Genomic DNA, 16,165 nt, shown 5'->3' on the forward strand with positions numbered 1-16,165 from the left:
GTGGGGCATCTGTGTGGACCCAAGGCCAAACCCCAAATAGAAGGAGTGAGTCCAATATCACCCGTGAAAAGGGGAACCAAGGATAGCACGCTGCCCGGGGCAGGGCACCGCCACCCCCATGCTAGCTGCAGCCACGGAGGGAGGACAGGTGCATTCGGGTGTATCCAGTGATATAGAGAACTGTCGCCATAAGTGTATCTGAATCTCCACAGGACTTGTCTACCTCCAGATACTCGGGACAGTGCTGGGGTGAACGCTGACGAACCCCCAGCCTCAGGGATTTGCAGTGGGGAGTGAGACGCTGGTGGCCATCCTGTAAGGGACTTACTCTGAGGCTGAAGCAGAGATAGCCAGTCTGCAGCAAGAAAGGAGTACAGCAAGTGTGCAGGTGGGGGTGAAGGGAGAAAGGCAGGCTGCCTGCCTTGGTGGCCTCCTCCCTCCCACATCTTGCACCTCCTAAGCTGCACTACCAGTATTGGTTTCTAGGTGCACCTGGGCCCTCAGCTGGTTTCAAGTGAATCCCTATTACTTACAACCCAAAGCCTCCTCTCTTCACTAACAGCAGTGTCAATTAGAGGATAGCATTTTCTCCCTGCTGCAGCTTAAGGAGCTACTCCCTGCTCTCTTCTTGGGATCATGGTTAAGAGCGCTGGCTCTAAAGTTAGCCCACTTGGGCTGCAACCCAAGCACAGTTGCTCCCTGGCTACTGACTGGGGCAATGCCATGACTTACTTTCTCCCCCATAAGGGTGCTCCAAAGATTAAGTAAGAAAAAGGATGGAAAACCTTCACAAAAAAGACACAAAAAAGTCTCCGTAAAATATTATGTTACGATATATATGTTGTAACAACTGTTATGATGATCAGCAATGACACACCCTCTCCAGCGGAGAAAAGCAGCCTGCGCAAAGATGTGTGTATGTATATATGGGCACATGCATGTGTACATGTGCATGTTTGTGTAGTACATTTGTGTGTATGCATATGCATGCAAAGAGAGTGAGGAATGCTGTGGCCACTTCTATCCCACAGTCTCAGTGACTAGAAGCCCAGAGGATGTCCACTCATTCAGTACCCAGACACCACCCAGGTGACAGCGACCCCTTCACCTGCCTCCTCCTCTGCTACTGCCAAAGCCCAGCTCAAGAGGCCAACTATCACCCTAGCATTAAGCCACTGAGCACACTGATCAACATTATGCACCATGTACCCTTCTGTTTCTTGCATTTGTGAGCTACTCACAGATAGATTGACATATTGTAAACATGCAATAAATATTTTTACATGAATCAAAAACTCCACTGTGAAACTGTTGTTTTTTGCTCAAAACAACTGCCACCAAATGCTGGCCAAGAGAGGAAGTGACTGTTTTAATTTCAAAGTTTACATAAGGTGAAGCACCTTTATACAGAAGCCGTAGTCAGTCGGGGCACTGCACTGCTTTCTGCCGGCAATCAGAGAGAAGATGTTGCTATCCTCAAGGTCCGCGAGCAACTGCAAGTGTCTTGGCTCCTGTGAAGATGGTTGTCAGCGTTCAGTAAGAAAGAAGAGAATCTCTTTAAGCATGCTGAAAAGCAAATGTTTTACATATTTTCTCCAACAGAGGGTGGCATGCACATACTTAAATGTACTTTCCCCTTCAGCCTTCTACAGGCTATAACCACTATATAAAATAAGCACTAACTTAAAAACTAATTCATCAGTTCACCAAGGACCCTCAACCCCCAAAAATAAACACCTCCCAATTTTAAAATATGATTATTGGAATGCATTTGATAGTTCTGCTCAATCAAAACCCCATAACCAAATATTCAAAGAAGAAAACAGGAGAAAAATGTAATGCAAAAGTCAAAGTTAAGAGTGCACTATCAAACACAGACTCCAATTTCGCCTCCATTTTCCTACAGATAGCTTGGCATATTGTTCTCCTCCTTAACTCTCTAATCTGGTTCTGGTCTAAGGGAGAAACTTCAGGATGGAGGATGATGGCAAGAAAACCATCCATCAGACCTGGAGTGCCGGGGAGGAATGTAGGGCTGGCACCCCTCCTGCTTTTGCATCTGATGATGCTAGATCTACAGAGGAAAGGGGCTCATGGTCTATTTCTCTTCTCCTGGCTAACACCACTGTGAGCAGCTAACTTCTCAAAGCAGTGCTAGGTCAGCCTGAGGCTCAGTAACCTCCCCTGACATCCCCCTCCCTTCTTGCTTCTACAAAGAGCAAGAAAGACCACAGGTCTTAGGACAACCCTTGGGGAAAGGATTCCCAGTATAACTCCTAAGTAAAAAGTACGCAAGCATGAACAGAGAAAACCAAAGGAGACCCCTCTTGCAAAGAATGTCCAGCCATGGCTAACATTCTTTGAGGCCTCCAGCTGTTTTCCATCATTCACCTCTTCCTCCCACTGGAGATATACGCAAAAGCTGCAATTTATTCCATAACATATCTATGACAATGTATATTAGTTTGGCATTAGGGCAGCAATAATTTATCAAACATCCTCATGGCTGCCTTCCATCCTTACAAATTATGAAAATAAAGTCAAGTCCTTGGAAGTGACTGCAGTAGCCAGGAGAGGCTCTATATAGTGGGGGGTGGGGGTTAGATGGGCAGCCTTGGGGGTGATAGTCCAAGCTCTGAGTTATCAATGATTCCTGTTTAATACCAGTAAGCAACTCTGAGATTAGTTATTACACAATAAGTTATTATGACTTGAAGGAGACTAAGTTATATTTAAAAATGAAGCCCACGCTCCCTCTCAACATTCTCAGCCTGGAGTTACTGGCACAGAATTCAGTGCGGGTCGTGGTGAGTTTTGTTATTTTTTTAAAATTACCTTTGAAGTTCCTTTTGTGGAGCAATAAAGTCCTGATCTTCGCAAACACACGTACAGCTTTTTCCATGATTTCTTTCCCAGCTCTTTCACATGCAAAAACCCCTGGATTTCAGGACAACTACTGGAGTTTAAAAAATTCTGTTGAACAGCAAATTTTTAAAGTTAAGAATGTAACATAGAGTAACTAAAGTAGCTATGTGTTTAACATAATAGTATTTTGACATTTACTGAATTATGAAAACACTTTTTATTTTTGTCAACTGAATTTTCAAATGAAATTTTTCTTTTCAAAAGTCTTAAAAATTCCATCTAAATTGGTGCAAAATTGGTGCGTAATTAGTATGTAAGCACATACAGGCAAATGGATCTTCTAACATTGATGATAAAACACAAAATGATCAATTTCTATACAGGGCAGTACATTGTACGATTCAGCCCCTAATCCCTACTCCCCATTCCAATCTTCCCATAAAATATCCAGTCCACTCCAGGACAGATCAGAGAGGAGGTGCCCAGAGCAATTCATTAGGACACTGAACTGAGAGCAAATGTCTAGCAGGTATCTCTCCAGGGGGAAGTGGATAAAAGCTATTCTGGCATTTCTCTCTGCTGGAACAGTTTGGGGAGAACCCACCAGCCCAGTTTAACCTCTAAATCAGCAGGAGAGGCCAGCTTCAAAAACAAAAACAGGTCATTAATTCCCTTACTCTGGCAAAAAAGGGAGGAAGTGGAGCGGTAGAGTGAGGTCAGTGGAAGTGATGGAGGCTGATCCTCTGTACTGGATAGAGGGAAGGTGCAGCTTGTTCTCCAGAGGCGGGATGGGCAGGCCCGAGAGAACTCCGATGCATTGGGCCCAGGCTTTCTATAGCTCTCACCCGAGAACACAAATCTACCTTAAAGTCAACACAATTAGAAAATAAATCAGCCATTCTGCTGTCAGCACACCTTGGCGATGATAGCTGAGTGTGAGCAACTCTTGCTACAGTGGTTTAATGCCATGGAGTCTGGATGGGTGGGGAGGGCTTCTAGAGAGTCCCTCACTCCCAAAACAGAGCTCTGAAACTCATCTTTTAGATAGTGAAAAGAAATGTGGAGAACAATAAAGCAGAAAAAAAAGGGTTCATGGGCAAAATTTTGCCGAACTATTCTTAAGTTGGATATCATTGGTTGCCTTGGGGAACTGTAAATTCTTCCACTTAACAGGTTGTAAACAGAAACATTTCTAGAAGCTCAGCAGTAATTTCCCTGTCTTAGTTCATCATGCCTCTGGAAGAGCATGAGCTGGCAGTTAGCAGAGAAGCTTCTTTAGGTGGTTCCCTTTCCACTGGAAGGGGATGTGGGGTCAAGGCCAGGTTAGTATGGAACAGACTTTAGGAAGCAGCAAAATGATTAAAACAGATTTCCTTATTTTTAATGTATAGTGTTACTTTCAAAAAGGACATTATGGCAACTAAATAATTGTTTACTATAGAGTAGACTTAGTATTTGTGTAGAGATTTAAAACTGCTGGGTGTGTCCTGTCCTGAGACCTGTGCTCAGGGATGAACAGGGAGCTACCACTGGCAGAGCCCACACTTGCCACAGCCTCTCCATTCTGTCTTCCCACCCTCACCCAAGGATTGCGTTACTAGGTTTTCTTCTGAGTCGAAGTAGGTTTATCCTGTATATAAGCGCTTGCTTCAATTTGAAAGATCCTGTTTCAGTTTGTAAGGTCCTGACTACATGTAGATTTCCCAAGTAAACATTTATTTCTGGCTACTCTAAACCACATTAGGTACCAAGGCTATATGGCACAGTTAAGGGTGCAACCTCAAGCTTTTTTTTTTTTAACATGGGCAGGCACCGGGAAGCGAACCTGGGTCCTCTGGCATCGCAGGCAAGCATTCCTGCCTGCTGAGCCACTGTGGCCCGCCCTCTCTTCAAGTTTTTATGATGCCACCATTATAGGTCCATCAGGATGACTTCTAACAACAAACCTTATTTCAGTGAAGTCTGTTTTAACCCCATACCTGCAAAAGCTGTGTTTGGGGAATGCTGCCATTTGACTGCTGACACCAAGTAACCATATGCTCTGGGAAGAAATTCTAAGGGAATGGAGAAAAAACAAAAACATCAAAGGTTAGTGTCAAAGTGAAGGGAAGAACATAGAGTTAGGTCAGTAATAAACTATCCCTACAGGTACTATGATATACTTTCTGATTTAACCTGGCAGACTTTATATTCCATTCTCTCTCAGTGGAAATCTCTATTTCAAAAGGCGAGATTCAGCTTTCTTAAATGTCAAGTTCAAGTTTGGAATCTGGATTATGTTTAATACTGAATTCATGATAATTTGGTGATATCAATGCATGGTATAAAAGAAGGAATTCCTGAAATTAAAAGGTGAACATAGCAATGTGAAAAAGCCTTTTCTGGTACATTAGTCAAATGGCTATCCAAATTCTTACTTAGGAGTAAAAAGGTAGGTAAATTATCAAAGCCAGCTCTTCTCCCAAGCCTCTGCAACTCAGCTTCATAATTCAGGATAAGGAGTCATGCTATGACAAGCATGAGGCTCGCTGTTACGGTATTTCATAAACCACTTGCCCCCCCCCCCCAAAAAAAAAACAGAAAAAGGAAAGAAAAATTGAGGAGATTGGCGCCACAGACCTGGGTATTATGTCGCTACTCGTTCTTCCACAAATAATCCCAAAATAGCATTTGCTCTTTGCAGAGATTATGAGTCTTTTTCATGCTAACTTGTTGATCAATTTATTGCAATTTAACTAAGAACTTTCAAGATATCTGAAAAAAGCCAGGCTTCTCCTCTCTCTACTGCCTCAGAGACCAACCCCCCTTCCCCACTGTTACCAGCCAGAGAAGGTAGCAGTTACCTTTGGCTGGTCATGGAGGCATTTAGTTAAGCATCAGAGATTGAGTTTTGAGCAAGGGTTGCTTAATAAATAGCAACTAGTTGGATTCTCAGACACAGATGCTACTCGGTAAATCTCAAGTTAGTCATTGTAACCTGATACTATTAAACCCGGTATAAATGGCAAGATTTCAGGAGTTCCGAACCCCAAACCCAAAGAGGTTAAGACTTACCATAGGGTTTTTAAAAAATTCGTATTTTGCATAATTCTTCCTGAATAAAAATTTACTTTCACTTGCCATGGTATTCTCTACCTGGACCACAAGTTCATGGTCTTCCAAGCACCTTTCTGCAAAGAGAAAATATCGTGAGTGAGAGACAGAGGAAGCAGATACATCAAGGCAGCTTTACATTTAAATGCAAAATCCTGCTGACTTTCTATTCTTTAAATGTTGTACACCAAGAGAGGGACAGGGAACAGATGAAATTTATACCCCTCTTTCATGCACTACCAAATGCATAAAAGGTCTTAAAATACACAGAAGGAAAAATCCAGGTCCATCTTTACTTTTATATACTTCTTTTGAATTGAGCATCAATAAAAATTAAAGGCAAGAGTCAATAAAGACTCCAAGGAAATTATATTACCCTTCAATTACAAATTTCAACTCTTGGAAAGAGCACAGACTAGAAAACCTGGGAAAATACACAAAGACAGAGGTAAGTGACAGAGTACACTGAGCTAAGGATGCCACCTAGGAGGATGGAGAAGGGTGAGAGGAGGGGGCAGCCGAGGCAGAAAGGTAATCCATGTCTTCACGTCTGTAAAATCTGGTTGCCTGGAACTGTGTTAGGAACATAACATGGGAGGGGGTACAGTTGATGTTAAGTTCAGACTCAAAGTCCATGCACACCCATCATTAACTCTGAAACCCCCAAGAACTGTGTAACAGAGGAGTTCTCATCTACTGAATTATATCTAGGTGAGAAAGAATACACACTCCATTACACAGCACTTGTTGTGTATGCACACACACGCACAAACACTTCGGAATAAACTCTTCAGCAGCATCATCGCCCTGGAAGTTCACACCCCTCATGGTTTTAGCACTACAATTCCTTGGTGCCGCTCAAGGAACTCAGCACACTCCAAAACAGTCCTGCTCAGACACAGCTGCTCTTCTGCCAGAAGTGTGGTTACACACCCTCTTGAATCTGTCCTCAAAAAATGTTAGAATTGTAGGATGGGGGTTGGGGAAGACCAGGAACTGACCATATTAAATAATGGACTAAATAAACTTTCAATCTATTATAAGGAAATCCATGGCACATTCACCATGTGAACTGATGCCAAAATGGAAGAGAATAAAATGATGGCTAACTGACACAACTGGGGTAATTCTGTTTGCATGAGCAGATCACTCTGCACACTCAGCTAGATATGAAGCTTTATGCAAGGCTCACCTTTGAAGGAACGGATGAAGTTTATAGCAGAAGCATTTCTGATTCAAAGTGATCCCAGAACATGAATAAAAGAACTGCATTCTAACAAAGGCTATTTGCCGCATAGGTGCTAAAATTAAATAGGCCAAATTCTGGAGCTTATTTGTCCACTTTGAGGTTTTTTAGTTTGTTTGCTTGTTTGTTTTTTTGCATGGGCAGACACCAGGAATCGAACTTGGGTCTCCAACATGGCAGCTGAGAACTCTGCCTGCTGAGGCACTGTGGCCCGCCCTCTACTGTGTGGTTTTGAAAAAAACAAAGATGAGACTCCATGGTAAAAACAGATTTAAAGTTTGGATTTTTCTCCCCCCAGCTGCCAGGAAGCTTGCAGTATCAGTGAAGGTACCACCCAAAAAACTTGGAACATTTCCCATTTGTCCCTGGCTAGGCAGAGATTTTTGGAGGCAACATGTGAACCAAAACACTACCCTTACTTATCCCTATGACAGAAAAAGAGAGAAACCATTTACAAAACTTAAGCACACCATTAAAACTGTGCCATTCGTTTTTAAAAAAAGAAATTGAACTCAAGGTCATTCACTTAAATGGATTTTCAGAGGGTGTGGGAGGCAACAAATCAATGACTTCTTTGAGATTTTTGTTCAAAGAAAATACTTCTTTCTCTATTTACAGGACAAAAAAACTAAAACCTGTTTGGTGTTTGGTTTATAGGATTAACTTGGGGCTCTGTACACACCTTCCAGGGGGCTGTGGATTCACAGAGACGGCGTCCCGATGAAAACAAGAGATGCTTGCATGCAATTTCCTATTCCCCATTCACAGCAAGTTAGGAAACAGAGCTGGGGAGAATAAATCACCAGACTTGGCCATCAGGAAGACTGTGTTCAAGTTCCCTTTCTCTAGGTCCACGTGCTTTGTGGCCTCAGGCATATCCCTGAACCTCACTGGACACCCACCAGTTCTCACAGTACCAAGTATGTGGATTGGCTGAGTGAGTCCATGCTTTCTCCCAGTTCTGATATTTTCTCTGACACTAAAGCATGTATTTTCAGATGATTTGAGAAGATTATATTAAACACTCACATTTTATCTATCAACTTTATATTATTAGAATTGCCTTTTAAAAAAGTGGAATACTACTCTTCATCAGGTATTCTGAACGTATTTTTTTGTATAAATGGAATAGGGAAAAATTCCTGGAAAGGTACTTGTTCTTTTCAAACTTTAAAAAACTAAGCCCCAGTATCTATTTCAATACCCTATTCCATATGAAAAAATACTTAAAAAGCAGACAATTCAAAAAATATATTTTATATATGAGTCAAACTTAAAGTGTGCAGCCAACACGTGCCTTCTTTTTAAGACCTGGCAGGTAGTGGAGGGCTCAGGGCAGGGCTAGGGGACAGATGCCAGAGCGTGTTTGTGCACAGAGCGCCTAGGCACCACATTGCCTCATCCCGACACCCTGCCACTGCACCGAGTACAGGCAAACCTTTGGCCACCCCCAATCCATCATCACTCAGCACAGCCAACCCATTGAGCAGAACAGAGCTAACTGTCAACATGCATTTTCACAGCTACTCGGGACTTTCTCAGACTGTCAGAGATTGTGAACCAAACCATCAGCGAGATAACACACCCACAAAAAATAACCCTGACATTTGGATAAGTCCTTTAAGCTGCCTTCTATTTATATGTTTCAGTGGGGAAAGGACATCGTTTTGGTGCCTTTCAGATTTAATGAACAGGCAGATGGAAACAGAAAAAAAAGAGGCACCAAAAGTGGAATATAAACCCATCGTTTCTCCTTCAATGTCTTTCAATAATTCTCAAACACCAGCAATCAGATTTGTGGCAGAGGCAGTACTCCTAAAAGTTAGTGCTCTAGCATTTCTTATTTGACCAGAACAAACACAAAGCTATAAAGAGCCCTAGAAATATTTCTTGCTTTTTCCTGAGGTAATTCACCCTACATGGAATTTATCCAACCCTTGTAAGTCAAGGATCTGGCTGCAACTCCCTTTTCTGAGCTATTTCATCTAAGCTCCTGCTTCCCCTTTGATCATCTGACTTTTGGTCTCTCTTGCTGATACATGTGGTCATTCCTTGAAATGTCCACGGGTGGAGTTGATCTACAACCACATTTTAAAGTTCATGGGGCACCAAGACACTGTTTTCCATGTTTATGCTCCTAGTTCTCAAAATGCATTTAAAAAAATCATTTGTTTGCTTGCTAAATCTGCAGGCTGTTTAATATCACTATGGCCTTTATGTGTGAAGGTGTCCTGGCTGCAATGAACATTTGAGCGCCTTGAAGCTCACATGCTCTGGCCAGGTGGTATGGAAAGGACTTCTAAACTGACCTGCCCCCACTCTGGCATCCACCAGTGAACCTGCTGCCTTCTACTGTTGATGGGACTTGTTTAGGGATGCTGTTTCCATGTCTAAGAGCTCTACACTAAAATATTGATGTCAAAATTTCCTAACAGGCAGGATTTGTGCAAAGTGCGTCCATCTTGAGAGATCACTTAAAGGGGCAAACACATGAAACAGGGACCCTTGGAAATCACCACACGTGTAACACACACACTTAAGATCTTCAATCACTAAGGGCTTTGGCTACCAAGACACAGGGTTTCCATCAACTTTTCAAAGCACCTCAAGTGGCAAGTGATCTTAGGAGTTGACACTGGGGATTAAGAAGAGCCATTTGATCTGGGTCTCGAAACATGGCATCCTTTTCCTTCTTTGCTTACCCCCAAGTGCAGTTCAGAGATGGCAGGAAAAAAATTTCCCACCAGCCAGATGCCGCCATGTTGAATGACTGCAGGGTGGTCTGGTCCTGCTCCTCCCCCATCCTGCCAGTGGGATTCTCCTGCCAGCTGTGCTCTATCAGCAAGGGTTAGGGTGGGGGGTGGCGGTCAGAGGCTGCAGATACCATGCCTTATGCCTGGTCTTTTCCTACTGAAAAGGAAGACAGCAAGGAATTGCTATCTTGGAAAAGGCCCCCACTCTTTCTAAATTCATCACTCATTTTCAGGTGTGGAAAGGTTTAATTAAAAAAAATTATTATATATATATATATATATATATATATATATATAATATCTTAAGGTCCTAATATTTTAGCTGCAAAGATCAGTACAGTAACAGTGCTTGAAAACCTTGAATTTCTGCAGCTATATAGAGACTGAAGATGCTTATGCCCTACTTAGGGTGGGGCAATTAACTCCCTTAGGGACCTTCAAGCACTGTCCACCTTTACCCAAGCCCCCAGCCTCTTTCTATATATAAATGCACCTATCATAATACCCAAAATATAATTCAGAAAGTCACTTTCTTAAAGCAGTAAAAGGTAATATATTCCAAATCCAAGTAGCAATGCCTGGGGTTGTGGAGGAGGGAGTGACCTTCCTGAGAATAAATGAGGACTGTCTGCATGTGCCCAAAAGAACCATAGACGCATCATGTCCGCCATGAACATGGCTCATTACTAAGAAGACTTCAGCACAAGGCCACTGGCTCTTATGTCCCATTCAAAAGGGATTGGATCCTGAAATACCCAAAGGACTTCTGTGAAGGGACCTACAGAGCAAGGGCCACAGAGACGGCTCTGAAACAGGGTCTGATACCTTCACCTTTGTCATTAGTGAGCTTCTGACAATCAAATGATGGGAAATAATGGAAGGAATATCATTTTCACCTAAACAGCAACTTAATTGGAAAAAAAATAAATGATAGGAGCTCGCATGGCAAAAAAAGAAGTTAACATGAATGGGAAGACAAGCAGTCCTTTAAAGACAGTTGAGGGCTTTCCCTGGGGTGCTGACATTATAGGATGATGGTTTTAAAAACTCAGAAAAGCCTCTGTGAAATGCAGCCAATAAGAAAATGTGTCCACTTGTTGCTAACGAGAAAGAACCTGGTAAAGAGAAAGAAAACTGACCACAAATGCCCTAAGGGCATTAATTTCTTTTTGTAAAATAAGATGCAAAATTTGACCCAAGTGCTTCTTTTCTTTTTGCTAATTATTTTCACTTGCTCCTTTCACCTTTTCCTCTTTTTCCCCTTTTTTGTTTGATTTTAAAATAAAGCATTATCCCTTTAGAATATTTTACGTCCACGTGTGAATGAGAGAAAGAACAAAGGATAAGTAATATAAATACCATATCGCTAAAAAAACAAGCATGCATGTATATTCCTTTTTTCTACTCAGAATAAATTGTTGTTTAGTTATTTCCAAAGTTTTAATGTATAATTAATTAGTCGACTATATATATTCTGGAAAATTCCTCATATGTTAAAATTTTAGGCACCTCTGTGCCCTTTACTTTTATATATGTACTAAGTGCGTGCAATAATATTCATATATTGTCATATCTGCAGAAGTTCCTTTCCTGGCTCCTATTTCTAAGGCTCAGACTTTCATATACTTTCAACAATGTTCATTATATCTGGTACCAACTAAGCAGGATCGTTTTAGAGTTAATTCTGTATATATATGTACGCACACTGGAGGGTTTCCACCATTGTCTAACTTCCATTGTTTGTGTGTAAACAGATGCTTTTTGTTTTTAAACAGATGCTTTTGAGAGCCTTATCAGACCACTGCAGGATCCTCTCATGGATGTCCCAAACTGGAGTCTGACCAGACAGTAAATCTCCATGGAAGCAACTGTGATGTCACGATCCCTAAACTACACTTCAGTGAATGGAGCTGGTAGGAGAAGGCTGTTCACGACAGAGGAGAAAGTTTTGTTTATACACAGAGATACTGGTGATCAGGAAAGATGGGAAAGAAGCCAGAAAAAGTTCTTAATGGCTCTCTTTAAAAAACACACTTTCCATCGGAAAGTACAGAGGCAGATAGAAAACAATGACTTAAAACTGATCATTTATATTGTATTTCTAGGCTTAAATTGTGCAATATCAGTTGAAAAAAAATGGTACTGAGTTAAATGACTATTCCAGACTTAGAAGCTTTAAGTTCAATGTCTTAAATCTTTCAGAAAGGTTCACAAGAATATCTTAGAACTGCGGGAAGTTTGGAATCTGTGTAGCTTTTCCTTTCTTCAAGAAACTAGAGGCTTTACAACCATTGATTTAGAGAAAATTTTAGTTTTAAGTACTTGCCTATGATTTTTTTATGCTTTGTACTTCATTCAAAATAAATATAAACAAATGAAAGGTAACTATTTACCAACAAAGGGGTCTGAAAAGCTTCTTTACCCTGAAATACACCATCTGAACAAAAATTCTCAATAAATTCTGTTAATAGAACATATTTTCAAATATTCCATGACATGAACAATACACATACACAAACACACATTCTTTCAAAGCTTTACTAACCAGCTCAGTGTGGTTTTATGTTATACCCAAACTAAGATTAATTTTATTTATAAAGTGATTTGATTACCAGTGGACTTTCAGGTACTTTCTTGCAAACTGTCACCATGGCCCCCTTATTTCAGCTAGGAGGATGAACTATTCTATCTGAAGAGTAGGTGCCACTGTTGGTATAAGAGGTGGCCACCCCCCCACCCCCCCCATTCCAGTGGCAGGCTCTCCCAGGGGCACAGGGAGGCTAGGTTGCCTCTCTCCTCCAGAACAAAGACAGGTAAGCAAACCCCACCTTCCTCTCTCTGCCAGGTTTTCCTGCTAGGGAGAAGAGCTAAATCCCAGGGAGATCCTTCTTCATTTGTCTAAGTCCTTTGGAAATTACTGCTTCAACCATCTAAGAACAAGCTTCATCTAGTTACCCAAGGGGAAAGGGTTGGAAGGGAAGAAAAGGAAAGGGAAAATTTGGGAGAAAGTAAGCATGAAGGGGCAGGACAGTTGAGAACAACACACAGAGAGCCTACTGATTTGGCAGAGGAGTCGACAGTGACACACTTGGCAGAGGCAGTCTGGCTGCATGCTGTCCATCCCCAGAGGCAGGTCCCAGAGAAGCCCTGCCGCCCCCCTGAGGGGTCTGCCCCCTACCCAGTCCCAGGTGTGGGTGCTGCTCCACCAACGTCCAGCTGTTGTCGTCCACGCAGTGACTTTTGTAAACCAGCAGCTGGCAGAGGTCCCTGGCTGTCATGTCTGCTAAAATCTCCACCACTTTGCTTGTCCCATCTTCACTAAAGACTTTAACATCCTGCAACATACAAAGGGGACAACTTCCAGGTAAACAACATGAGTTTTTCACAGTAATAAAAAACTGAAACAAAATAAAATCAAAAAGGAAAGAAACAGCAGTGCTCCCACATCTGCATAACCATTTCCAAGTGCACAAGTAGGTCCACTGACCTTCCCCCTTCCTTCCTCCCCTTTCCCATCTCAGTAGGGGCCGAGCTCACAAGATGCCAAGAGAACCTTCTTCAAACACCCAGGGCACTTCGCAGGTATGTCCAGCACGTGACTGAAGCCAGAGCTTACAAGCTGCTTCTCAAATACCTTTCTTAGGAATGGGACAGAATTAATTTTAAACACTGCTGGTGGTATCAGAATTGGACATCTTAACAGTTGAACCAATTGGAGAAAATATTCCACAGGGTCAGTCTTCCTCATCCCATCCCAACTTCTGATGATTCCTCCTGTGTGCTCCCAGGGTGCTGGGTGCAGCAGTGGTGCTCGCCGTGTTCTCCCAATCACACTCCCATCCAACTCACAACCATTCAGGCTTTGCAAGGAGTTAAGATAAATCAGTGTTAATATACTGAAATTGAAAATGAAAAAAAAGGGGGGCTGCTGATAACATAGTCACAAAACTTCTCGGCCCCTTTCCCCTACAAAATTACAAACAAGCTTAATTTTCCAAGTGCTGTTTAATCTATTAACAACGAAGAGCTTGCAGGCAAAGTAACTCGCAAATGGAGTTTCAGATTATTATAGCTATATACTCTGCCCTAGCTGCAAACACCTAGAAAGATGCAATTGTGATGAGAATGTGAGATGCTGCAAAAAAAAAAAAAAGAAATTCTTACCTCAACAGCCTGATAAAGGCAGCAGTCAGAAGAACAAGATGGCATTTTTAAAAAGAGATTGCCTTTCGAAATAAGGGAGTTTGCACCCTGTCTGTCGCCCCTGCCGTTCCCGGCCGGTGGGGCCAGCCTCCCCAGGGTGTAGGGAGCTTCAGTGAGCCTGCGGTAGCCTGAGCAGGAAGTTGTTTTCCGGGCCGGCAGCGAGGACGCTTCCTCAAAGACTGCCTCACACACAGTCCTTTAGGTAGTGAATCAAACCACACTCCGCAGACCAATGGCACCCTTCCCTCGGACTGATGTAATCGCTTCCCAACACACAGGCTCCCACTCCAGCACCGGGCGGGACCGGGAGACGGAGGCGATGAAGAGAATGATAAAGTCAGCACCAACAACAATGAAACCCTGAGACCCACAAGTCAGGAAAAAAAAAAAAAGAAAAACCTTTACTAAATTTTTCCCATCACAGAGAAATAATGTGTGGGGAACCACGAGTCTGGAGCATATGTCTTCTCTGAATTCAGGTTTGTCTACCAAATCTCTTAATAATCCTCGTGCCTGCGAGTGCTGTCGTTGGTTGCAACTTTAGTTCTGGCTCCTTCCTCCCAGCCTGTGAATGTCCCCTTTTCCTGAACAAACTCTCCAACTTTGCCTGCTTTCCCTTGATTCCTTTGCACTTTTTTTTTCTTTTAAACTAAGTGCTTACCGTGTCTGAACTGTTCTCTGAGCTGACAAAGTCTGACAGAAGACGCAGAGCTGCTGGGATTAATTCCCCATTGAATTAGGGATGTGAGCGGAGAAGGAAATTTAACCACCATGTCCCCACCCTCCAATAGCTCCCAGCAAAGAGACTCAAGCCTCCCAGGTCAGGGGGATGTCAGCAGACAGCGGGGAAGGTATCTGGGGTGGGGCGCCAGCCCCAGTCCTGAGGACAGTGTCCTTGGTGAGGCTCTTTGCCCCCACCTGCCACCCCACCTCGGAGAAATCCCCGGGGCTGGGTGAGGACTGAAGGAGCGCCCCTTTCTACTCAGAATTCACTTTTAAAGAAATCCACCCATCTTTTTTCTTATGGCTTAACTCAATGAGAGTATACTCCTCCATAACAAATTAAATGTTTAAATACAGATGGCATTCCTGGATAAATACTATCTATGAATACAATTTAATTTGAACCAAGGAAATGTTTCTGGTCTAAAAGTAAAAAAAAAAAAAGAAAAGAAAAGAAAAGAACTTCATTATCGTAATAGAAATCAGAAACTTAGGAAATACAAATGAATTCAAGTAATTCTTTGTAAATAATATGTTATCAAAACCTGACTTTTGTATCAGTACATGATAGCACAAATCAGAGCATTCCTAATTTTTCTTTCTCTCCCAAGTTTCCAAATTCATTTATGTCACTGCAATAAATATATTCTCCAGGAAATTTAAGTTATGTGGAGGTGCATGTTCCATCTCTCCAAGTTTGTCCACCAGTTTTTCCTGCCCACATCAGCCCTGGGGCCGGTTTTCTTTTTAGTCCTCCTGCATTTTCCTTTAAACTCTGCTCACTTCTCTGTTGCTGTGTGGCCCCATCCCCCCAACGTCTATATATAGTTTGAGTATTAAAAGCTAAGATGTGCTTTGTCATACCTCCACTCTTTTCAGATTCCCACAGAAGCCTGGCTGGGGACACTGAGCCAGGACCATCAATGTGGGGCAGGGGAAGGACACAAAGGAACAGGTTTCTCAGCCGCAGGAGCTCCAATTCTATGTAGCCTACTCTGCCCGACATTGGGCTCCCCAAATCACCTGAGTCTGCTAATGACAAATGAAACACAACCAAGACAGAAAACCAAGAAAGCCAGCTGCATAACAGCAATCTCAAACTGGACAAATATTTGCAGCCAAAGATAAAAATATTTCTAACAAAAAGTAAGACACAAAGGATGACGTTGTTTGGAACAGTCACCCACCTGCCAGGGTGCCCCTTACGCCAGCAGTTCTAGAAAGGCGCTATGTACTGTACCAAATGCCCCTTTACTAACTGCATGGGTGGTCCTAGGGGGCT

General features: G+C 42.5%; 1 protein-coding gene and 1 long non-coding RNA gene across 19 annotated transcripts in view; one reads left to right on the top strand and one right to left on the bottom strand.

Annotated features, from left to right (window-relative positions):
• LOC143648801 (uncharacterized) overlaps positions 1-12,400 on the top strand; it is an 82,368-nt gene extending 69,968 nt beyond the window's left edge. The window contains exons 5-6 of one of the 4 annotated variants that reach the window (XR_013158825.1): positions 7,862-8,124; positions 11,733-12,400. This is a non-coding gene — a long non-coding RNA (uncharacterized LOC143648801). The remainder of the gene's footprint in view (positions 1-7,861; positions 8,125-11,732) is intronic. The other 3 variants (XR_013158823.1, XR_013158822.1, XR_013158821.1) reach the window with 3 other exon arrangements.
• The window catches only part of GRB10 (growth factor receptor bound protein 10), a 242,892-nt gene that overhangs the window by 24,614 nt on the left and 202,113 nt on the right, over positions 1-16,165 (bottom strand). For all 15 annotated transcript variants that reach the window (XM_077119279.1, XM_077119255.1, XM_077119245.1 and 12 more), the window contains 5 exons: positions 13,136-13,292; positions 5,920-6,035; positions 4,845-4,919; positions 2,836-2,973; positions 1,401-1,511 (listed from right to left, as the gene is read on the bottom strand). In XM_077119279.1, coding sequence (XP_076975394.1) covers positions 1,401-1,511; positions 2,836-2,973; positions 4,845-4,919; positions 5,920-6,035; positions 13,136-13,292 — 597 coding nt within the window. The remainder of the gene's footprint in view (positions 1-1,400; positions 1,512-2,835; positions 2,974-4,844; positions 4,920-5,919; positions 6,036-13,135; positions 13,293-16,165) is intronic.

The sequence above is a fragment of the Tamandua tetradactyla genome, chromosome 1, assembly GCF_023851605.1.
Source record: "Tamandua tetradactyla isolate mTamTet1 chromosome 1, mTamTet1.pri, whole genome shotgun sequence".
In the NCBI taxonomy this organism is placed as follows: domain Eukaryota; kingdom Metazoa; phylum Chordata; class Mammalia; order Pilosa; family Myrmecophagidae; genus Tamandua; species Tamandua tetradactyla.